Below are 24,598 nucleotides of genomic sequence, written 5' to 3'. Positions count from 1 at the left end.
ACGCAGCTGTCAAATGTTAGCTTGGTTGTCACGTCATTTATCAAAATAAGCCACCGACTTGCGGAAGTGGGAGCGACACCCTGAACTACCCTGTCGCTTAACGTTGGTAACAACATGTTTGATCTGGAGCTCACTCCTCCGTTAGTCTGCTCACCTTTTCGACCGGTGCCGGACGGTGGGCGGCTAAAGAGCGGGCCAGCGACAGGACTGTGTTGAAGTAAAACCCTCTCGTACCGCCTCCCAGTGCAGACATGTTTACCCCTACATCAGACGAGCGACATTCAGCGGAGACTCGGGAGTGAAAACAGACGAGCAGCTGCAGCTGGCGCTGAGGAGCCGCAGTACGGCAGCTCAGCACGGACAAACCTAACGAGTGCGTGCAGGCTCATTAGCGGCATTGCTTTTGACATACAGACTATGGCATTTGAACATAAAAAATATTATTTTTATTAAAGGTGACAGGTCAACAAGACACTCTCTTACCAAGTGCCACGTTTAAATGATCTTCTTTTAACAAGTGACTTCAGTGTTACAGTGTGCGTTTTTGTTGCGCACGTTTAGCCGCTCGGACAGCGTGCGGTGACGTCACCGAGCGTAACCGGAAGTGCTCTGTGAGGGCCAGTCAGCTGACAGCACCGTCGTCTACAGACCCAACGGGCAAAGGTTTGTCATTAAGTTGATCACAACTAAACTCGTTACAGTTTTACTTTAGCCATCGTCTGTTCTACCAGTGGAAAACGTCCGCGTCCACACAGCGCCGTCTTGTATTCATTGGTGTTGTTATTTATCTAGCTTGTCCTCCTGGTTGATCAACGTCGACCAGCCAACACCCCGCAGCTAACACCTGAAACATAGCTACCGCAGCAATAGTGTCAATCACATTTGTCAATATGACCCAGTAGGTGTTTTAGCTGATTATTCGTGTGAAACATGTTGACAGCTAAAGCTAACAGAAAGCGTTGATTATTGTTCTCTAAGTTGGGATACCATTCGTCAAATCAACATGTCAGTTGATCCTTAAATAAACCTTAATAATGTTTAGTTACTGTTAGCTGGCCTGGCATTACTATCAGGATTGATGCATGTGTACTTTATCTATCTATAGATAATTATACAATGTCAAAAGATACGAAATGTAAGCTTCAACAGCCCAAAAATACAGTAAATTGCATATTTGCGTTATTGTGATATTGAATTAGTGAGTATGTATTTCAGAATGTTTTTTCCAATAGATTAGTAAAGTTAATTGATTATTAAACTCAAACCTATGATTTAACTTCCAGTAAATAAAAAGTTTCATTTTGTTCCCATTTCAAGCATTTAGACCCCACTGTCCAGCTGTTCATAGAGAGAAAACTCTCTTTTGAGTGTGAAAGTTAATCCTTGAGCTCAGAAATACTTGATGAAGACGATGAGATGCGGTGGAGAGCTCTGGAAATGGCTAGAAGACCTTGAGTTGAGAGTATTTTGTCAAAGCCCTGTGTATGTGTCTGCCCTACAGATGGCCTACCCTAAAACCCACAACCCGTTTGCTGACGACGACGATGAGGAAGATTTCAGGCCTAAAAGAAGGGGGTTCGATGACGACCCCGACGACAGTGGGATGAGCGAACCGGAGAGGAGACAGCGGTACCTCCAGCAGGAAGTGATGCGCACGGCTCAGTCTGCCGTGGACAGCAGCCACCGCTCCCTCGGACTCATCTATGAATCGGAGAAGATTGGTGTGGAAACTGCAGAGGTACGTCAAACTAGTAATCAGCTGGGTTTTGTAGCTGAGAGGGTGACAGCCAACAAAATAAAATGCTCTGTCTTTCTCTCTGTCTTTGTCTCTATAGGAGCTGGTTAGACAGGGTGAGGTCCTGAAGAGGGCCGACAAGATGGTGGACAACATGGATCAGGACCTGAAGACCAGCCAGAAGCACATTAACAGCATCAAGAGCGTGTGGGGCGGCGTCGTCAGCTACTTCAAGGGCAAGCCAGAGACAAAGCCACCACCCGAGGAGCCAAAGGCCTACCAGGCCAACGACAGGTGAGATTCAGTACTATCATCTCAGAAAACTTTATTTTATTTTATTATTTTTTATAATATGATACAAATTCCAAGATGGCCAAAATGTTATGTTGATTTACATAACTTAAATGTTATGTTTCAATCTCTGTACATCTTCTGTATTCATTTTTGGTTCTATAATGAGTTGTTAAACCACAAAGTCGATGTAGCTCCACAATTCTTTCTGGAGCGTCTGAAATGTATTTCTTCTTATCTTTTGAAATATGTTATGTGTGTGATAAGACTTTAAACCAGATTAAAATACCGATGAGAGATTACAGATATTATATCAATGGCAGTATAAAAGACTAGAATATTATCTGTGATTTAAGTTTCTGTACTTATTTTACATGCTCTAACTGAATAAAATACATCTTCACCTATTTCATCATCACAGCCACAAATATTACAAAGAAAGTTTGAAGAAAAATACTCTTATTACCCACTTCTGATGAATGCACCAACAGTCATCCTTGAAATGTAATTACAGTCTCATTATAAAAAATCAGGGTACTAAATCAAAATATTCTATTTTCCAGATTTAAAATAAAAATGTTTAGTTAGTTTAGTTTATGTTATTTAATATCTCAATGCAAATATATTAAATAACTTAACATTATTAAATAAAAAATCATTAGGTTCCAGCAATATTCAATATTCTGTCGACACGTTAATAATATTAATTCATACCAACAACACGGTCAACTGTAAACATTTTCAGGCAGGTATGCAACAAAACTGAGGCATCTTTATGTTCCTATACACACTGAAGCACATAACGGGGACTTGGCCAAAATCGTGTATCCCAATACAGGTCATTTCATTTCATCAATTTCTCGATATATATCACGATATAGCATAATTTTTCCCTTATTCATAAATAAGTAGTCTATATGAAATAACCAAATAGTTTTGAACACTCTTGTGGGAATTGTATACTTGGCAAGTGAAAAATATATTGACATTTAATGAAGAACTGTAGTCAAAAATAATATCATATTTTCTGAGAAATTTGAGCTGGTATGAGTTGGTATTATTATCAATTTAGACAACATAATAGTGTATCACGATATATGATTTTATCACCATATATAACAATGTAATGTCTTCGCATCAAATACAGAGCACTTCTGTGTTTTTTAAAGTTCTGGTGCCCTCCATAACAACGACTCAGAATCAGTGTTTGAGTAATTCAACGGTCCCATATGTGCTTTTACCTTTCCCCGGCTTCTCATCATTGACTGTCCTTCACTAAAACGGCTGAACCGTGCTTATCTGACTTTCTCAGATTACAGACTGCCATGTCCAGCAGCCGAGAACAAGAAGATAAGTACCAAGCCAGCCACCCCAATCTAAGAAAGCTGGAGACGGGAGGTAAGAGTTTGTCTTGAGAGAACACTCAGCGTGGTGTAAGCTTTAACACGATCCCGGTTGCCATCGATCCTGATTTCTGTGTTCCAGGATTCGGAGCGTCTGCGTCAGTAGATGACAGCTCATCCGGACAGAATGGATATCCTAAGAACAAACACCTCAGGGAGGCTCACCAGACCCTCGACAAAAATTTAGGTAAAAAACCTTTTCACCCTATTAATTCTCTTGATATTTCTTTGATCTTATTGTAGAGTTTTAAACAACGCAGGCATAAGGAGATGGAAGCTTTTAGTACCGTTAAAGTGATTTATTCTTTTCATTTTGCTAGATATTTTAATCTAAATATGTTTTACCACAATTTTGCCTTCCAACATCCTCAACTCTCCTTTAATTAATAACTGCCAGTCCCAAGTTTAACTAACCTCCAGTGTGCCTTCTGAATGACCCAGATGAGATGTGCGGCGGCTTGAGCAGGCTGAAGAACCTCGGCCTCGGTCTCCAGTCCGAGATTGACGACCAGGACGACTCCATTGATTCTCTGATGAACAAGGTGGACAAGATGGATGTCAAGATTCAGAACACGAACCAACAGATTAAAAAGCTCAAATAATACAAACAGTCGGACTCGCATCGACAGAGACAGAAGACGGCAGAAGGTCGTCCTCTCAACTCGGCTCTCCATTCTGGACTCTGTTGAATAAACCATTCTTTTAATGCTGGTTTAAGACATTTATATCCATTTATTTTATTTTCCCCTGGGGATTTTCCCATTCATTTCCATTTCTGATTTGTCCACAAAGTCCTTCTACTCAATTTGATCACTACATGTTGATATAATCAATCCTTCCACCGTGAAATAGCTTGATTTTATAACTTGTTTTATTCAATTCCACATGTGAATTCAATGTTTTGTCTTTTCGTCCAGGTACATTTTTTTTTGTTTTCTCTGTCAAGCTCCCCTCGGTTGGTGGTTTTGGTGATTAGAGTTTTAGCAGTTTCACCAAAGTGTGTGTGTGTGGTTCATTATGTCAGAGCTAACATCCTGGACCTGCCTCCACATATGTACTAAAACACTTCACCTTTTGCCTTACACATAATGTTGTATGTAGACAAGGCTATGTCTTCATCTCACCACTAGATGCTTCTCTCTGTTTTATTCTTTGACATTTGATGTGATCCATTCATGTTCCTACCCCTAGCTTTATATAAATTGTTTAACAGTGATGAACATTGTATGGAATTCTGCATAATGTGAACAAACTAGCTGTGAATGTAAAAATTTCCAAACTGAAGAAATACCCCTCACATTATTATTAGAGTATATCTTCTCTGGGAAACATTTATGAGAAGATGAACCACTTATTCCAATGCAACGTTCAAAAATGAGAAAACAAATGAGGAACCATCGTCACAATGGTTCCTTTCTGCCATGTATATCATATATTCTCTTTATGCCACATACCCAATAAAAAACATTTATAGGGAGTCTTACAAATTGTATTCCTGTTAAAGGAAGCAGGAGATCACAACGGCCACAAGGTGGCGCCACATTTCCAGGATTGACTGCATGAGCTCCTGCTGAAAGATGCCCTCATTCATCAGTAATGTAAAGGTGTATGTTGCCACGGTATCTGATAGTTTTAATGCGCTGTGATTTAGCAACCAGTGTGATATTTCTTAGATGTGAAAAAGGGGCCATTTTTGAATCCCAAGTACACTTTTAACATTCACAAAAGTATATTTCAAAATGCTTTCAAGCTTAGCAAAGTAAGCTTAGGATCAAAACAGAGCAAAAATCTTAAGTGAATTAAGTTTCATGTTTTAATGCAGTTACAATAAACCATGAGCCTTGAAATGTTCTGTCACAATCCTTAAAAGCAAGATATTGATGATTGTTTTTCTTCAATATGACCGTCATATTGTGTGTATGTGTGTGTGTGTGTGTGCCTGGTGTACCAGCTGTGTAGCTGTGCGTACCTCAGGTCCTCGTGTCAAGGCGTCTATTCATTATCATTCCTCGGTGTTGGACCAGCTGTTCCCACAGTGGCAACAAGCCTTCATTAGGATGACTTGCTAATTACAGTACACACTTTCCAAAAACACACACATATATACACACAGATGGGGTAAAATGGGGGTACCAACTGCCCAGGGCCCCAAGCTGCAGGAGGCCCCTCGGCATGTCTGAACTGGAAGTGAGTTCTCAAACATCTCAAGCATGTATGTGTAGATATTTCATTTATTTAAATTGAAAAAGTTTGGTTGAATGCTTCAGAACCAAGAACCAAACCCCTCTCTCAAAAAAATAGGCATAAGCTTATTTGGCACCAAAATTAAAGAGGAGAAAAGTCCTTAAACATGATTTAAACGTGATCTGATTATCGCTATGAAACATATTTCATGAAAGGTACGAGCCCATCAATTGATCAGTAAATGAATGCGGATGGGGACGGCGGCGAGTAGGTGTGTAGGGTGCACATAATTCCTAGCTTCAACCCTGCACTGTAACACACAAAATGGTGATGTAAGGTTTCTCAGCATCATTCACGCATTAGGATAGGAGGGAAGGAGTCAAGGATGTTTCAATCCCGCCTTGCTTGAGCAGCAACCATTTCTGTTTGGTGCAAGGATAGATGAACCAACCTGGAGGGACTATTTTACACCTGCATAATAGAAAAGTCCAAAGTTTGTTCAGTGACATCCCTTGTGACTCAAATGTAACATGTAAAAAAAAAGTGATTATATTTGATGCACACGCAAACACACCGCTGAGGCGACCTCAGGTGGAGGTGCCACCAAACATCCAACGACACCACCGACACTTTCCTCTCGACGCCATCCGTTGGGTGGGGTGGGTGGTTGGGGGGGGCCGGGAGGGCTTTGAACAGCTGTCTTGTCAAAAGCAAACAGTGGCCGCACAGTGACAAAGGCCCGCCGGTGCTGGAATGCCCCCTTTTCACCGGGCGTAATCCCAGAGCACACTGCTGTCGAAGCCCATCAGGGCACCGGGCCAGAGACGGGGCCTTCCTGCCCCTTTGGAAAGCGGAGTTAGCAGCCAGAGGCAGGGCAGTCAGTTGGGGGGGGGGGGGTGGTTTGGGGTTGGGGGGTTAGAGCCCGCTTCAGAGGGGACGGGCTGGTCGGGCTGACGGCACTCTATTGCCACTGTTGTAGTAAGAGAAAAGAAAGAGTTGTGCTGACGGAGGGGATCTGGGGAGGGGGAGAGGGAGGGAGGGAGGGATTAACCGAGGTTCAAGTGCCTCGGAGATGGAGCACACGAAAGCAGCAGGAGTATGAGTCTTTTTCAAAGGAGCACCTTGGGAGGAGTTGGTTTGTTAGATCTTTTAGTAGTTCAATGCTCACGTTTCAGACAAAGGAGCTCCACGTTTGTAAAAAAGAACGAGTGACCTTTGATATTGTATCAACTCAAAGCCTAAACAGCCTCCATCGTGCTTTACCTTACACCTGCTAGAACCTTCTGCACATTGAATGGCCCGACCAATAAGTGATCAAAGGGATGCAATAGTGGGTTTTGCACAAGGATGGGATATGAAATAAAACAATGGGTTCTAATATTGTGGGTTAATTGTGGAGCAAAGGCCTTATAAACATATTTCATGGTCAGAGTCAAGGTTAAGACACCATCCCTTCTCCTTGTTCGGTAAACTAGCCCATATATCAAATGAAGGAGGAGGACAAACTGGCTTTATCAAATTGGACATCTTCTTTTCTGTCCGAAACGGCTGCGAAATTAGAATTCTTTCAATGGGAGAAACAGTTGTTTTTCCACAAGATGTAAGTTGTCTCGTGTCTCGTGTTTAGACTTTCCCTGTATTTCCATCACATAAGCAAACCCCGAATACTAGGAGAGTGTGGTGCAAAAAAACTCCAAAAATAATTATACACATTAGCTGTCATTCGTCTGGTCGTCATCCCGTTAACACCACGGGGTAAAAATGCCAAGAATGCAACAAGAAAATATGTCGATAGGTATGTGTTTTTGCACCAAGTCGCATGTAAACATTTGGTCAAACCGAGGGATATACTTACAAGGGGCTGGACCCGTAGTAGTAATTGCAGAGGAGAAGGGTCAGAAATACTAATGGTGGTCTTTGAGACATCTGAATGCAGTGATGCAACGACTCAAGCATGTTAGAAAATATGACAAGGGGAGAGGAAGAGGAGATGAAATGACAGTATAGTAGTTTATTTTTCACTTATGGACAGTGTACAGAGTATGCTGTGCTGCACTAAATAACATCATCACTTGTTTTATAATAAATAAACACACAAACACAGAGACATGGAGAGAGAGAGATAGAGATAGAGAGAGAGAGAGAGAGAGAGAGAGAGAGAGAGAGAGAGAGAGAGAGAGAGAGAGAGAGAGAGTGAGTCACAGCTTTCCGGTGAAGAAAAGCCCTTTTTTCACACTCGTGTCCTCTTCTGGAACCAGAAAGTGCCAGTTGACTGACTCTTTTTTTTAAGAAAGCATAAAGTCCTTAGAGGGCAGAGAAAGAAAAAAAGAAGTGCAGATCAAGCAGCAATGGGAGGAGATTGTGTTAACGAATACAGTGGGAGTAACATGGCTGTATAATGGAAGTTCTATTGGATGGCTAACGTGTGACGGTAAAGAGGATTTCTGAGCAGGAAGCGAGAGAGAAAACTTCTTTTCAGTCTTGGACGCAGAGAGAACTGCAGTGAAATCCTCCTAAATGGCTCTTATTTCCCCCCCCCCCCATCCCCACTCTCTCTCCAACGATATCGGGTCTCGACAGACGCTATGAGTCACTTTCAACTACTAATAAAACATCAGAGGAGGCACACGTGAGGGAGAAAAAGAAGCTTGATGGGGACAAAAGCACCTGAGAATCAATACCTGATGTTCAGCTTGACTTGCTGGTAGAAATGTTTTTGTCAGAAAAAAAGAAGCAACAATTGGGACAACACTGTAAAAACACAGATATATTGACTCAGGGGGTTCTAGTGACTGGGTAGAATTTGGATGAACCAGTTCTCAGAGCGATTTAAGGGCCCCCCTGGCTGAGGGCCTTGACTGCCGTTTGGTGTTTCGACTGTTGGATACAAATAAATGTGGCTATAAAGGCCCATATACATTACAAGTACAACGCTCAAAAGTAGAAAATGTATAAAGCAAAATAATATATTTATATATTTATACATTATGCATTTACAAATGCACTTGCATTGATGGAGGTAGATAGCAGAGATTGAGAGGTAAAAAAAAAAAGACAATAGATGTTGCTGTGCTTTGGAGGAGGATAAGTACACAACGTGGCTGTAAAAGGTTAAATGCGAGTGTTTCTGTGTGCTAAGTTAATAGTGTGTACAGTACAGAGTATGATCAGAGGGAAAAATGTGGCAGGATGCTATAGATCTCCTTGAGTTTTACCCGTCCGGTAATCTGGATCGGAAGGTGTTGTTGGGTGGAGGCGGGGGGAGTTGGGTCTGGCTTGGTCGTCCCTCCCGCGCACGCCGACGTCTAGCAGTTTGCGTTCCAGCTCACACGAAGAGAACAGAGTAGGGGGGACACAGGCAGCCCTCGGAGGACGACTCCCGCACCCAGGAGCCGTGACAGCCCGGGACCGAGGCCGCCGCCCAGAACGTTCTGGGAGGAGAGAGGGCCGAAATCAGATTAGTTACATTCGTTACATTGTATTATCAATGTTACATTTTTTTAGGGTGAAAATTGATGGAGATGTTAAGGGGTGGATATTATTCAAAATATTTTACGCTAATACCATGGAATATGTGGGTAGGTTACAAGACCATTTGGGCGTTTTTTTTGCCGGGGGAGACTATTTTTTTTCTAAATGATCCAATGTCAGATTTGTTTTTTTTATGACTGCACACTTTTCAAATGTAAATTGAACCAAATGATTACTTTAGCATGTAGCTACATTCATGTTGGTCAATTAGCACCTGTGGTTTAATACTTCTTTACACACTGATGCCCTGTCAAACTAATACTTACGCTGTTACTAACTAACAAAATATTTAATTCCAAATGCGGTTTACATGTCAAATTAATATTCATATGTTCAGCTAAAGAGTACAAAAGTGTCACACCATCTGTGTTGAGGAAGTTTCCCTCTTTTCAGATCCCATAGACGTCTATTGATTGAGCTAAACTGCAAGCTCATCATTCAACATGCTGTACCTTTAACTGCATGCTAAGATATATATTCATTAGTTTCTTTTGGTGCCTTGCTCAGGGGCTTGTTCCCCTCCTGGTTTTCTGCAGTCAGTATGCAGATGGCTACGCTACATCAAAAGCTATCAGGCCCATGGCACTAAACGTGATGGATGAACATGTCTTTAGTTTTTTTCTTTGAGTTGTTGGGGTTTACCTGGTGCTCTCCAGGCCGTCGCCTCCACAGCGGTCGGACTTTGACATGGCGTCGCTCTGGCACTCGGCACAGACCAGCCTCTCTCTCACCAGCTGAGCACTCCACAGTTTGAGTTTACACGCTGCGCTGGCCTGTTTCACCCGCAGGTACACACAGTAGCTGCAAACACAGAGCGGAGAGAGAGAGAGAGAGAGAGAGAGAGGGAGGGACAGGAAAATAGTCAAAAATAATTTTCAGTCGATGCATTTGATTATTAAATCTGGTTAAAAAATATAAATAATTACAAGGGTCAAAGGGTCAAATCACACATTTCTGAGCTCCGAAAGTGATAATCCTGGAGAACAGAGCAGGTGTTGCTAAAAGAGGTCTGGAGCCAAGAAGCTGATATTTTGTTCTTTGGACTGAGCTTTAGGACTTCACTGAAACTCTCCACTACAACATCAAAAACAAAAAGTCCAGATGAAGAAACAAGCCAGGTTTAATAAACCTTTAAAACTTAACCAACCCGTGAAGTAGTTCCATGAGTCACATGGCTCGATTGCTGGAGGCCAAATGATGACCCCAAACCCAGAAAGCTGTGCCCGATCACAACCGCAGCCAGACACAAGACAAAAGCAAAACTTCCCAATAAGAGATGTGTCCCATTTTGAAGGTGATCCAGCCAGTGTCACGGTCACCTGCTGCGATATCCCAAATATCAACATAGCTCAACTCAAATCCTGTTTTCCTGCTCACTGTGATATCTGTCACTTTGAACTCTCGGGCACTATTTATTTTGTCTCTGATTCAGTCAGCTGTGGCAAAACAACCATCTCCATTGGGATGGTTTGTCAAAGAAAAGTTTTTTATTTTTTTAATTTCTCAGCGTGAGTGAGTGATACTTGAAGACTTTGTCCAACAGTAACACCGGAAAGTGCCTTCTTTTTTTTTTTAAATGCTCTTGCAACATTATTATTCAGGTGTGATTTGATACTTTGCAACAAGGCAGACATAAACAGAGCAAAGAGGAGTGAATAAGTAAGAAAATGAACATTAAAGAGTGTTTCATAAGTATATACCTTTGGGATTATTTTTAATATGATGCTGAACTGACATGTATGAGGGGATTTCCCTCGTTTGTGCTGCAGAAACCTCAAATAAACCAAATCTGTCATCCCACACTTTTATGTCTTAATCCCTGAAAGATTTTAACGCAGCATGTGAAGCGTCTGAAAACCCACGCAGTTGTTTTCAGTTATTCTGGCTGATTAAACCTCGGCTCAGGTTGAGAATTCATTCTAAAATCTACCAATAAGAATGATAAAAGGTGTGATTTGTCCCGCCCCCAACAGGTGCAACAAAGCTCACATGGGGACACAGGAAGATGTCAGTCTGCACACGCCCGCCCACACAGACCTGAGAAGAGGTCTAATCATCCAGATGAAAGGAAAACACCTGTGTGGCTGTTCACAGGATTTAAAATCAGAACTATGTAACATCCTCCTTGAAAATGTTTCACTTTAACATAATCGGCTAATTTTACATATTATAACCAGAGATCCAAAGACAACTGATCATGATTTTGTGTCATTTTAACCCCTCGTTTCTTGGGTCAACAGATGTCTGTATGAAATCCCCCCTCTAATTCTGTGTGACGCACGCCAACGTTTATGAGTAATGCGCTTCAAATCCCTCCAAGACGCTTTGTATTTCAGTCAAAACAAAGGTATCCGATGTCCATTATAATCAGTGTGAAACGCTAGAATTCCCTACATGATCTCTTGATTGTTCCAGCTCTGACAAAAAAACCCACATCTGCAATCAGCTCCGATCAAAGACGGCCTCCACAAGAGGGGAGGTTGTTCACCTCTCACATGGATCACGGCGGCCTTATCAGCGAAAAGGTCAGCTGGTGATGCGGCTATTCAGCAGACGGCGTTCATGTTACACAGTCAAAGCAATTTCAAGGTTCTGCGTGCTATGGCAACCTTGGACTTGGTCTGCGCTCTCTAATCTTTTGGAGCAAAGGGTGGATCCTCAGGTGACCTTTGAAACTAAGTCAAAACTGAGGGGAAAAAACAGATGTACCTGAAGTTATAAAGCGGCCTTGGAGCTGGAACAGAAGAGGTTTATGCTAAAAAAATAAAGTTTTCTTAGATACAATGATTGCTGCTACAAAAGCAGCGTATTGCTGGTTGTAATTATAGTCATGAGAAGGAGTTGTGCTTTAAAGATATATCAGCTTTTGAAATACTGATAGTGTTTTGAAACGGGGCTCTTTGGTTGCTGTAAATCTAAATCTCTGTACGGGATCATGCTACGCTCCCCATGTTTCAGCTGTAATTACCCAACCTCTCTGCATCAGCTGCACATGAAAGTCATTACTGCAGACAGGAAAAAAAACAACGTGGACCGGCCAGGTCAGTTTAGCGACTAATCTGTTGTGTGTTTGTTGGCAGTCTGATAATGGAGGCCTTACCTGGCCTTCTCCTCCTTCATCAGCATGTGTGGTCGCCGCCAAGGGTCCTTGAAGTTCCTCTTAAAAGAATCCGGCAAGATCTTTGCCACCTCTGCACGTCGGACGGAAATTAGAAAAAAAACCATAATTTTTTATTAAATTACAAAAAGGTCAGAGGGAGTATAAAAATAACCCACATTCTCATCCTGTGACTGGAAATGACTGGATGTATCAAATTACTCAAAGTGCTCTGGTGTTTTGATACTGGGTGATTCAACAGCAAAGAGCATAACAGAGGCGTTTGAGATGATGCAGCTGGAGATAAAGCCTGTTTCTTACAGTAAAAATGTTAACAAGATGTGACCCAGAGAACACTGAGGCACCAAATTAATATGTAACAGAGTTCAGAGCAGGAGTGCATGCCCGCATAAGTGCATGCATAAATGAATGGGGGGTTTAGAAAAGGTCAGGGTCTTACCTTTCGCTGTGCTGCATATGGCGTTGTTCCCGAAGCATCCCCGGCGCTGCTTGAGGTCCGGACAGGGCGTACCTCCGTTCCGAGGGGGGACGGACACTTGGCGACTCCTCTCCGTGCTGCCAACCCCACACGGGGACGTGCACGGCGACCAGGGGCCCCATGATCCCACCACACAGTCAATGGCTGCTGGGGGAGGCAGGGAGACAGAGAGAGATCAGCTGAGGGTTTTACAGACACGTTGGAAGAAAAATGGGAGAGGGGGTGCATCAATAGCAATTTCCTCGGCTTTGGGTATCGGCCAATACCGTTCCAATACCAGTGTTCAATCAATAAGCTGTAAGCCTCGCTGTGTGGAAGTGACTAAGATGATTCTTTCATGTGTGAGCCGACACTAGGCTGAACTTAAACACTGCTTTCCTACATTTGTAAAACAAAATGTAACAAATAACTACATATAAAAATGTACTGATATTATTTATTAAAATAATGGTATATTGGATTTGCCCATTGTCATAGCTATACCAATCCATCAATATGAGTCTGTTTCAGACTGTTTCAGACAGATTGGGGTTTCTATAAAATATGAATGACAAATACAGTGAAAGAGCACCTGGAGCCTCTTTTGTGTTTAGGTTGCTTTAGGGTTTTCTCAGAGTTATACACAGAGAAGGTCAAGTGCATTTTGGGAAAGTGAGTTTGTTTCACTTCAGGAAGATTAAAGGGCACCAGGGCAGAAAAGATAGAGAACATATCCCTCCAGCTGTAAACAAAATGGCCTAATTCTTAAAAAATATGAACTGATCTTTACCCCAGAGGTAAACGTTCCCCTAATCTCTGCTGTCGTGCCTAACTGCACAACTGAGAGTGTGAGCTGCAAAACTCACACACTCAGATATGGAGTTGCATAATATTGCGGCGAAGCATTAACTCAGGTAGGTTGGCGGGAAAACGAGTGACTGGTTCATTAGCGTCGCCCCCAGGCTCAGGAAGTCTGCGACCCGGGTCACATGTGTGGGGCCATTTAAATAAGGGACTAATTTGGCATCCTGTTCTCCCTGGTTTCCCTCTGCCCACACATTTAAACACACACACACACACACACACACACATAAATGCAGCACAGCACATAAACACAGCAGCAACCACAATCAGGCTTCCCGTTCGGTGGGCTGATGTAGCCAATTACATCGGGCTGAGAGGAAGCTGTATTAGTTAGATGGCTGCTCTGATCAAAGCAGAGAGTCTTCAGCGGTAATCAAGCTTGGTCCAGCGCGGACGTTTAGTAGCAGTAGACATTTAACAGCCTCGTTTTTTAAGCAGGAAGTGCCCACTCCATAAACACACAAAAAAAAACAAGCAGAGAGGCACTTCAACGCTCACACACTAATTAATATAAAGATAGAACTCCTAATCACAGAGCTTGATGTTTGGGCAGAGCTTCTGATTATAATTGTTTTGTAATTGTAGACAAAAAAAAATACAATGAGAGCAGGTGCACACAGCTTGAAGCTCTCAGATGTTCTTGCTGAAATTATACGGAGGGTTTTGATAAATATACCATAACTGAATCTAATCCTCCCTCACCATTTAATGTAGCTCACTCTGTCTTTGTAACACACACACACACACACACACACACACACACACACAATGCTGCGAGTGAATAAGTATGTGTGTGTGTGTGTGTGTGTGTGTGTGTGTGTGTGTGTGTGTGTGTGTGTGTGTGTGTGTGTGTGTGTGAACAGGAGAAAGAGAGAGAATGAGAGAGAGAGAGCTTTCAAGGTGCCGCCTGTTCGGATCATTCCCATGGTCCCGTTGGGGTTTCGGAGGGGCGGGGGTGGAGGGGGTCTGTCTCAGTGACACAGCCGATCCACAAAGCCACTGTGGAATCTCTGCATTCCTGCACATTAGTGCTGCCCACCTGACACTCGCCTTTTCCCAGATCATCACACACACACACACACACACACACACACACACACACACACACACACACACACACACACACATCAAAAACAATTTCTGTCAGAAAATAAAAAAACACCTAATCGAGCTCGATCCCCCCTCAGTCATCACCATATACACACACACATTACACTCATTATCGTCCAGCCTTGTTAAGTGATATGAACTGTTATTGACAGAACACTGAGGGGCGTGATCGAACAAGACGCCGGCACCCTATCCACTTCCTACTGTCGCCTCCTCCACCTCTTCTTATCCTCACTCCTCCTCGCCTTTCCTTCCCTCGTCCACATCCTGTGACGTTCACAGGGGCGGCCTCAATGTCACTGTTTGTCTTTCTCATAGTGGGAAAAAGACACAAGCAAGCGGGGCAGTTGAGGTCTCGAAGGGAGGATGGTGTGCAACCTGTAGGTTCAGCAAGTTCCCGCACCCGAGGGGAAAACCATTACCCCGTCTGATCGACATGGACACACACACACATACACACACCAACAGGACTGAGGCCCTGTCTGAGAGCCTCAGCCCTGTTGACCCCGAGCTGCCAGAGGTCAAAAGGCAATTCCCAAACCGTGGTGGTCCTCCGGCTCTGTTTCTGGTGCCACCAGTGCGACAGTCCCGCCACCCACACGCTAACCCTGCCGACAGCCTGACACAGCCTGACCCACAGAGCTCACAGCGACTGCTGTCCCCCCCTCCGTCCCCCATTGTTGACGGGAAAGTCCCCAGTTGGAAAGCACGCCACCACCTTCTGACCTCTGACCCCCCAATACAGGAAACAAATGGCACTCGTGTCAGCATGTTAGGCTTTTGTCTTTTGGATCAGCTGGTGTTTTTTACAAAGCGTTTTCAAGTACTTTAAAATAAGTTTCCTCTAAAAGGAGACGTGTTTTATCTGCCACTGACTCTAGATCTGTATTATCTCATCTTCTGGAGCACAAGGTCCATTTTATAAAGTGACCTTTGACACACTGAAAAACTGAAAAAGCTACAAAATCTGCTAAACTTTCAGGCCCAAAAAAGTTTTTTGCTATTTAACTTAGGAAATTCTCAACGCTCACTTTTTGGGAATAGTTTGACGGTCACACAAATTTAAGGTTTAAGCAACATTTGAAACAAATCCCAGTCAATCAAATCTGATTAAACCACATTGACGCAGTTCTGATGAAGTGCAGCGTTTTTGAGTGTTAAACTGAGATTTAAACTCAAACTCAAATTTAGAGGGGGTCTTCACCGGTTTTACACATCAAAATCTTTTATCAGATCTTAAAACTTTTAGAAACTGAAGTTGTATATTGAATTGTTTAACGCAGCTATAATAAAAAAATGTTGATAGTAATATGGGTTTTGACTTATGTTTTCCTGTCGATTTTCAGACAAATGCCAATTAAACGAACTAAACCACTCAATGTTTATCCAACATCAGCATTTTTATCTCCCCACTTGTCAGCCAATCTCCAGTCACCCTTGTCACAGTGAGATAATGCCGTATCGGCATTCCCTCACTTTCTCTTTCACTTTCCCTCACTTTCTCTTTCACTCTCCCTGAAGTCTGCTTCCATTTTTAGGGTTTCAATAACAAAAGACCTATCAGACCCGCCCGCCCAATTTGCTTTATCTTCTCCTCCCTTTACCACTTTGTCCCGCGCTCGCCCCTTGTTCTATCTCCCCCATCTGCCTCCATTTTTTTTGTGTTCCCTTTATTTTCACCCTCCCACCCCCTCCGTCTCCTCTATGATGGGACCCAGATGTCCAGCTGCTCCAGAGGACCACAGCACCCCTCAAAACCTCCCTCTCCTCATGTACAGAGCTGGGCCTCGGTCCCATCAGACAAGCCGTACAATGTTCGGCAAAACAAGGGAGAAGCCTGTTAATAGTGGAGAGGGACACGGGACTGAGCCCTAATAACGGGTTAGCACCTAAATGTTTCCTGTAGACACCTTGAAAAGAGGAGCCAAGCAAAGCAACTCATTAAAAGAGTCATTATAAACACAGCTGAGACAGATTTTCTGTTTGAAAATTGCACAACCTTAAAAAAGTGTTCGCCAAGCATGGCCTCCCAACACTTTATTGTACCATAATGATAGGAACTAAAGACATGATACTCAGAGAGAAGAATTTACAATTCACAATGCCACTTCATAACAACTATGAAACAAAAGAAACCCCAATTAAGAGAGAAAATATGCTAAAGCTATTAGCTCACCATAACAATGGCAACACACTGATGCTAATGTTGCTTGTTTACATATTTAGTTTAACATGCTAGCATACCAAACGTTTGCCACTTAAGATGGGGCTGAACTGGTGATTAAGCTAGTGGAAAAGATCCCCGTCGTTATCGCAGTTCATGATGCAAGGGACATGAATTTGCGTACCAATTCTCATGCTAATCTATCCAATAGCTAAGAAATAAATTTAACTCATACACCAGAAATGTCAACCTCCTGGTGGCTTTAGAGGAAAATGTCTGGGGGATCACCAAAGTTAGTAGGATTCATCCTCTGGGGACCACAAATGTCCATAACAATCCATTTAATAGTTGATGAGATGTTTTAGCCTTGATTGACAGATCAACATTGTCATCCATAGGCTAAAAATGTATTGGAATCTAAATAGGAATTTGCTTTAAAAAGGTTGGTTTGCCCAAATAAAAAAATTAAAAATAAAAACAACTTAAACCTAAACTACTGCTATCGAGTAGTTTAGGTTTAATTTGTCCATGATTTGCGATATCCATATATTCTGCCACAGATTGAAATTCAAATCTCCCTGTGATAAGATTTCTTTGCAGCTTCTTACTACTGAAGTAATAGTTCCTATATGAAAACTGTTAACAACCCTACAAGTTAAAAATGGAATACATTTTTAGTGTTTTCTGGTCATGAAGAGGTCAGATGAAGAGCTTCAAATTAACAACCTGTTAGTCCCAAAACCTACAACAGCTGGCCTGTTTCAGCCAAGTTGGTCGAAAAACACCCACCACCACTCTGGAGGTTACAGAAAGAACGTGGGGGGAAGCAAAGGAAGAAAAAACAGGGAGTGAACGTGGCATGACAGCGTACGATGCAGAGGAAGAGAAGCAGAGGTGCCTGAAGGAGAGACAGATGAAGGATGGGCAGACCTCTGGTGTATTTGAGGCAGAGGCTACAGTACGTCTTCCTGCCGAAGTGAGAACTACCAGACGCCACAGTCGGAGAGGAGAGGAGCTGCTCCTTCCGACCTCCTGTGGGCCGGTTTCCTCTCTGGAGTATGTGAAGAGGAATGAGCAATTAGAGACTCACTGTAGGGCTGACATGGAAGTAATGTACTCCTACAACCAAAGACAACTCCCACCTTGGATTTCCAGTTTCAGTCTTATCATGCTGTGGAAATAAATCCACCCAAAATGACTTATGAGCGTAGTGCTGCTAAAAAGTAATTGCCAAATTATGAGGAGTGATTCACCTCCTCACCCTTGATAGGAAATTAAAGGGGACATATAATGCTCATTTTCAGGTTCATACTTGCATTTTAGTTTTCTTCTAGAACACGTTTAAATGCTTTTATGTTGAATAGATACTTTTTTTTACTCCTTCTATCTTCCTTAATATACCTGCATTCACTCTCTGTCTGAAATGCTCCTTTTTAGTGCCTGTCTCTTTAAAATCCCCTCCAGAAAAAAAAGCCCAGTCTGCTTGGATTGGCATGCGAGAAGAATATGGCGCGCCACAGTTTGTTGGCTTGTAGCATAGACTGTTTATAAGAAATAGACATAGTTGTTGTGACCTCAACGATTGGTTTGTGGACTGCGGTTTTGATGCCTCAAGTTCGATGAATCATGCTGAATTGAAGAAGACTTGAAACTCGAGATTGAGACCATAAACTCATGTTTACAATGTTTACTGATGTAATAAATCAAGTGAGAAGTAGAGTCATTTTCTCATATACTTCTATACAATCTGACTTCTTTCTGCAACCCGCAAAGTCGCCCCCTGCTGGCCGTTAGGAAGAATGCAAGTTTTAAGATACTTCCACATTGGCTTCACTCGTCAGAACCGGAGGTTGCCGCCTGGTAATGTAAGTGAACAAGCACTGTAAAAGTCTGTTTTTTATGATATGTCCCATTTCAACTAACCCTGTCTCTTAAACCAACTCATGACTCCACAACTCCATAAAGCCTTCCCAACCGCAACAGATTTTGGTGGGTTGTCCTGCTTCAATGTCTTGGTTTGCAGAAATGCCACAATAGTTTTACACTTTTTAAAAAACTGATGAACCCACAAGAACATCCCACTAATTGTCCCGTTCTGCCAGTCTGGTGTAAAAAAAGACTTCATACTTTTAGGACCAAAAGGGCAATGTGTAGGGAGGATTTTGTTTTTACTTAAAACATTCCACCACCGAGCTCCCAACATTCTCCACACTGTTTACAACCAACACAAATTCCTGCCAGAGACTTCATCCGTACGACACCTCTGCAGAGAACCCTATCCACTCTTAATAGCTTTAAGTGTTTGCGTCCTAGTGGTGCAAACAGTCTGCCAGTTTCCCCCCCTGTCTCTCCTCTGATGTCACCCACTCCACGCTCTTTGCTCGGCTGCAGCTGACACGGCCAAATTACAGACTGTGACAGACAGTACACAGACAGACTCCTTGATGCGTTGCAGGGCTGTGTGGATCAGGATCAGATAAAGTCTGCAGCGTATCTAGGGGGTGCGGGCGCTTCTAGATGGAAGGGAGCCAACCACATGATTGCATTTAGTGTTTATGGTCGTGGGATGCTCTCCGGATGCAGAGGGGGAGGAAGTAAAGGTGCTTTTCGCAGCATCACTGATCCATGCAGCATTTATAGGTCATGACCAAGTTGACAACCAACAACCACGACTCTCAACCAGGAGACTACTGTTAAACACCACATTGTTGCCTAAACCTTAGAGTTGGTTTTCTTGCCTAAACCTAACCGTTCGTGGATTTGTTGCCTGAACGTAAACCCAACCGTGATGTTTTCCCTTAAATTAACAAAGTTGTTTCGTACTGAAAAGAAAGTCTTGTCAAGTGACACGAAAAAAAAATCTAAATTTGTGTCCCTGAACACAAAACCAATAGATTTTAGTTTGTGACTATTTCTCGAATTGCCCTGATAGTGTTGGATATTCCGCTCAGTGATTCATCTGGGAAACGTCGTCCAACACCTGGATCACATCATTGTGTCACATCAGGATCGACCTGTCAGAGGGACACGAAGATAATGATAATAATAATAAAAAAAGAAATTCTTGTCTGACATGTGAGTGAACCAATGCACATGGCAGCAGCTGTTTAACAGCGCGCTGATATGACTCAACACCGACCTGAGGTGCTTTCCTCTGCTCATTCTGTTTAAGTTGCAGCAGTGATGCCTGCACTCCACTCAGCCGGATGCTGGATGATGAACGCAGTATCTACATGCCACTTTGATATGATCGGTGGATGAAGAACACAAATTGGGCCTGCAATATTTATTTCTATGTGTAGTAAACTGTAGTTGCTTTAGTAGCCACACCACGCCTCCTTTATACTGAAAATGCCTCACTGCGAGAAAGCAAATTTTCTTACATTTAAAGTGGTGTTTTTGAAAGTTTTAAACCATTTACCGGTCCAGGAGTTACATTAAATTTTACGTCACAGCCAAGCACGTGCACCATTTAACATAATGCAGTTGAAATTGTAGACTGATTTAAAGTCTAGACCTTATCACCACTCCAATCAAAATAAAAGCAGAGATGATGCTGACTGAGATTGAACACTTGTCTCAAGCAGGTCTCAACACTGGAGTCAAGGTATATAAATCATTATCTATAAACTATATAATAATCTATAATCACAGATGTACATCAAAGGGATTTGCAATCTGTACTACATATTCTTTTTTTTTTTTTTTTTTTTTACTGAAATTAAGAGTTAAGACTTACAATTTTCAAAAAGCATTAAAACACCAAATAAGTAAAGCTTAATAAAAGGCCAGTTGTAATGTAAAGTACACAAATGTATTGACGTCAACTTAATAAAATGTTCTTTTTTCTTGAAAATATTTGCAGTCGTGTTCTATGCTGCTGTTCAACGGGGATCCAACAGGTGGCTCGGCTGTCTTTGCGGTAAAACAGACGGGGATTACAAAGTGCGTCACAACACTTCTGCGCACACTTTACATTGTCTGGATGTGGCAGCCCGTTCACATCACAGCACAGGTACAGCACTCAAACAAAAGGACCCACTATGTTTACACTGAACGTGCCTAAATAGAGGCATCTTTCGAGTTGCAGCACTTAACTCCCTGCAGGTACTCGTATCTGTTTCAACACACTAGAAGAGCTGTTAGTGTTTCCTCTCTGTCACATCTCACATGCTCCGCTGTGGTCCTGACCATCTTTGGCAGTCTGTTCCCATGGTGTCCATTCCCTTAATTTGTCCATATATAGCAGCAGGCAGGGGCGATGAGAGGAAAGAGGATTCTGTGAACAATCAGCCTCGCTCACGCAACTCAAAGTGCGGTTGATTTGTGACTTTGCTGTGATCACTCACTCCACTCCACTGGACAAATTGACGGCTTTTAAGGGGCCAAGAGGTCAACCCAACAAACTTTGAAAACACACACATGCAACCTGCTGTGGAAAAAAAAACAGCCATCATTGGCGCACTGGAGACAGCTATGTGTAGAATGTCTCACTGTCTCCATGTCACCTCAACGCCAGCCGTCTCGTGGCTCAAATTGGACAACGGATGAGTGTTTATTCACCAGTCCCCAAACTTTAAGCTTCCAGACCTCAAAAAAAAAAAAAAAAAATGCATCATCAACGGACGGAGCAAAGCAACTCACCAGATATTTGGCACACGCGCTGGTAGTCCTCGCAGCAGTCTCCGGTTTTCTGGCAGTAGGTATCGCAGTAGCACGCCGTCTTCCTCCTGCTGTACTCGAGGCACTCGTTGTCCCGGCCGGTGCAGCAGTTGGGGCTCTCCCTCTCCCCGCAGCCCGCCTCGGCCCAAGGGACGATCCCCCCGCAGAAAAACGCGAGAAACCCGCAAACAACGAACCAACTGAGACTCGCCGGGCTCCATCCACGCGCTCCCATGACGGAAAAACTTGCTCACACGCACGCACACACACACACAGACACGCACACACACACACACACACACACACACACACACACACACACACACACACACACAGTCCGCTGGTAGTGCTTAGATCTGAGTTTTGTTATAAAGACACTACTGCTTTTTTTCTAAATAAAAATCCAAATCCCAGGTAAATTCCGCATTGACACCTTGACCAACCGATGCGTAACAGTGGAGCCCGTGTGCGCACCAGGTCTCCTCTATCCGTGTGTTGGACACCGCCCCTTACAGCTACTGCTGGCGTACAGTCTCTCTCTCTCTCTCTCTCTCTCTCTCTCTCTCCTCTCTCTCCCTCTCTCTCTCTCTCTTTCTCTCCCTCTCACTAGGTTGCTCAGTCTGTTGCTCAACAAATGAGTGAGCTATCGCAGAATGTCTTATTCTTGTCTCGGAGTGTTTTTTCCCTGCTGAGACATAAATGAGATGCATATCAAGAAGACGTTCAGTTTTGGAGGAAAACCATCCCAAATAAGCCCCAATAGAGGTATCCACAGTGCCTCGCGGCGTTGCACTAAAACGGGAGCCAAAATATTTTAACCCAATCACAAAAACAAAACCCATCACCCGCACGCGGGTTGGCAGATTTCAAAAAGTTGCCTACGTCAGGTTCCAATCAGAAAACCCCGTTCAGCACCACGGACAGCGGCGCTGCCGCTTTCTGTCGAAATCTGTAGATAGAAGAGAAGTTTCCATGAAAATATGAGTCAGTCTCAACATCTATGACGATGTCCCTTTTTTTGGAAAAAAAAAAGATCCTCCAATCATCCCGCAGGACGAAGAGCATCCACCCTTTGGAGAGGAAGACTGGAGAACAATAACATTACTCACCCTTCACTGGCTCGGAGTGAATGGGGGCTCTCGGGGAGAAACTGAGCGATGGGAGGGGGGGGGACTGTAAAAGTAGTTCAAGACGAGACAGACACAGGACAATGCCTCAAATCCCTCACTGCAGTTAAAGACACAGGTTAATGGGGAAAATACTACATTAAAAGTACTGTGATTGTATTGCTGCTAAATGTCCATATTTTGAAGAGGTATCCTGATCCTGAGGTGTAGGATTAACTGTCCTTCAGAGGCCTGTTTGGTTATCTTAAACTTAAACAAATGAGCTCACTGAGCCTGTAAAGTCACAACAGCCAAAAGATAACGGGTTGTAATACACACCAGTCAGGTGCCAAACTAAATCTGAGGGGTCACGCGAAGGTTAAAAGGCATTAGAAGGAATCTGTAAATTACAATAGTTTTTACTTTTTTTGCTTTTAACTTTACAGTGCTAAGCATGCTTCAAATGAGAAAGGGTTGATTGCTTATCTCTTAACTCACATCTTCATTTAGGCCATAACCTGTGATGTGAGGTCAAAAGGGGTCACCAAAAATGAATTAAAAACAATGAGAGACAGACCGAACTGGAACCAAAGCATACAGGGGTAAGTTACCTTGACAGGGAAGAGATCTATAAACAAAGTCTTTATCTAGAAGCCTCTTAAAAAAACATTCACCAAATCAAATAGAATGTACTTGATTAAAGGCCACTCCTGAGTATTCGTAGTCTACATGTTGGGCGAGATAAAGACGCGGAGCTCTAAAACCACTGCTTTCAGATAAACAGGGGGGCCTAACTTTTTCATCTCTGGAGTTTCGATGAAGATCTGAAGGCCTGAGCTGATGTCTGTGAAGATGATGGGAGATTCTTCAGCAATCTTTGGCCCGATCCTCTCTCCAGCAGCAGAGAGGAGGAGGAGGAGGAGGGGGTGATGATGTTAGGATGAAGGGAAGTCGGTAGATTCTTTGACCCATCTCATAAAGCCCTATTGTACAGATACTAAGCGAGAGGAGGTCTCTCTCATCACTGATGTGTGTGTGTGTGTGTGTACGGTGTGTGTGTGTGTGTGTGTGTGTGTGTGTGTGTGTGTGTGTGCGTCTGAGCAGTCGGGAGCTTCACAGATGTGTTTGAGACTCTTGCAACAGCTCCACCTAGTGTTTAAACAACTGTTTGGCAAACACTGTACTTTATACTCCACTACAATAACTTTAAAGCTTTAGGTTCATTGCAGATTCTGATCAAACATTCAAAATAAAGTCTACAAAGAAATGATCTATTGTTATTTTATATTTAACCACCCAGCAGTATAAAGTCATTCAAATTAGTACCAGCCTAACCAGCTGCAACATTACATTGATACATATACATTAAAGGTGCAACATACGGAATTCAGAGCACTAATGAAGCAGCGAACAACGTAGACATAGTGAAGCGTATCTCCCACCCTGCGAGCCCCCAGCTCAACTGCCACATGTTGTCGAGATGCAATCAAAGTGCTCTCAGTCTCGTTTGACATATCAATAATCCAATATCATATTAGAATAGACCAATCCTGCAAAATGAGCACTTTTACTTTTGTTACTTGAAGTATATTTTGATGTTATTACTTTATTTTATTTTTACCCAAGACAATTACAATACTTTATTATTACTTATGTATAAGATCTGAATGCTTTTCCCATCACTGACACACACACACACACACACACACACACACACACACACACACACACACATTATTTCAGTATAGCTTCCTCCAGTCCTCATTCGGGCCAAAATATCGACTACATGCTGTCCTCACTTCCCTTCTTCTGCAGAGCTTCGCATTCCTTTTCACAAAAAACACTGGGGTACCGGGGATCTGAAGTGTTTGTGTGTGTGTGTGTGTGTGTGTGTGTGTGTGTGTGTGTGTGTGTGTGTGTGTGTGTGTGTGTGTGTGTGTGTGTGTGTGTGTGTGTGTGTGTGTGTGTGTGTG

General features: G+C 42.9%; 3 protein-coding genes across 4 annotated transcripts in view; 1 reads left to right on the top strand and 2 right to left on the bottom strand.

The window, feature by feature from the left end:
• pi4kab (phosphatidylinositol 4-kinase, catalytic, alpha b) overlaps positions 1-332 on the bottom strand; it is a 28,374-nt gene extending 28,042 nt beyond the window's left edge. Inside the window, 1 exon segment of the mRNA XM_054611307.1 lies at positions 155-332. Within this exon segment, the coding sequence (XP_054467282.1) occupies positions 155-253 (99 nt within the window). The 5' untranslated portion in view covers positions 254-332.
• A 251-nt stretch (positions 333-583) lies between these two features.
• On the top strand, positions 584-5,256 carry snap29 (synaptosome associated protein 29). Its single transcript, XM_054611309.1, has 6 exons — positions 584-663; positions 1,502-1,738; positions 1,836-2,029; positions 3,339-3,424; positions 3,512-3,616; positions 3,871-5,256. Exons 2-6 carry the CDS (start codon positions 1,502-1,504, stop codon positions 4,029-4,031), a joined length of 783 nt encoding a protein of 260 aa, XP_054467284.1. The 5' UTR covers positions 584-663; the 3' UTR covers positions 4,032-5,256.
• A 2,362-nt stretch (positions 5,257-7,618) lies between these two features.
• Positions 7,619-21,993, bottom strand: si:dkey-178e17.3 (somatomedin-B and thrombospondin type-1 domain-containing protein). 2 transcript variants are annotated; one of them, XM_054611482.1, is made up of 5 exons: positions 21,502-21,993; positions 12,702-12,887; positions 12,245-12,335; positions 9,787-9,945; positions 7,619-9,044 (listed from the first exon to the last, which is right to left on the bottom strand). In XM_054611482.1, exons 1-5 carry the CDS (start codon positions 21,752-21,754, stop codon positions 8,939-8,941), a joined length of 795 nt encoding a protein of 264 aa, XP_054467457.1. In that variant the 5' UTR covers positions 21,755-21,993; the 3' UTR covers positions 7,619-8,938. The 2 variants fall into 2 exon arrangements, with proteins under 2 accessions (XP_054467457.1, XP_054467458.1); XM_054611483.1 differs by having other exon boundaries at positions 12,702-12,884.
• Between the last annotated feature and the right edge of the window lie 2,605 nt (positions 21,994-24,598).

Source organism: Anoplopoma fimbria, chromosome 13 (genome assembly GCF_027596085.1).
Source record: "Anoplopoma fimbria isolate UVic2021 breed Golden Eagle Sablefish chromosome 13, Afim_UVic_2022, whole genome shotgun sequence".
Lineage (NCBI taxonomy): Eukaryota > Metazoa > Chordata > Actinopteri > Perciformes > Anoplopomatidae > Anoplopoma > Anoplopoma fimbria.
This window is presented reverse-complemented; position numbering and strand designations above follow the sequence as displayed.

What these genes read in the sequence shown, in the direction of transcription:
- si:dkey-178e17.3 (XM_054611482.1), bottom strand. Translation starts at nt 21,754, where the DNA reads ATGGGAGCGCGTGGATGGAGCCCGGCGAGTCTCAGTTGGTTCGTTGTT. An exon ending in GCGCGTGTGCCAAATATCTG is followed by an intron (nt 12,888 to 21,501) that starts GTGAGTTGCTTT and finishes TGCCTCCCCCAG; the next exon opens with CAGCCATTGACTGTGTGGTG. An exon ending in ATGAAGGAGGAGAAGGCCAG is followed by an intron (nt 9,946 to 12,244) that starts GTAAGGCCTCCA and finishes CTGTGTTTGCAG; the next exon opens with CTACTGTGTGTACCTGCGGG.
- snap29 (XM_054611309.1), top strand. Translation starts at nt 1,502, where the DNA reads ATGGCCTACCCTAAAACCCACAACCCGTTTGCTGACGACGACGATGAG. An exon ending in TTGGTGTGGAAACTGCAGAG is followed by an intron (nt 1,739 to 1,835) that starts GTACGTCAAACT and finishes TTGTCTCTATAG; the next exon opens with GAGCTGGTTAGACAGGGTGA. An exon ending in AAGAAAGCTGGAGACGGGAG is followed by an intron (nt 3,425 to 3,511) that starts GTAAGAGTTTGT and finishes TCTGTGTTCCAG; the next exon opens with GATTCGGAGCGTCTGCGTCA.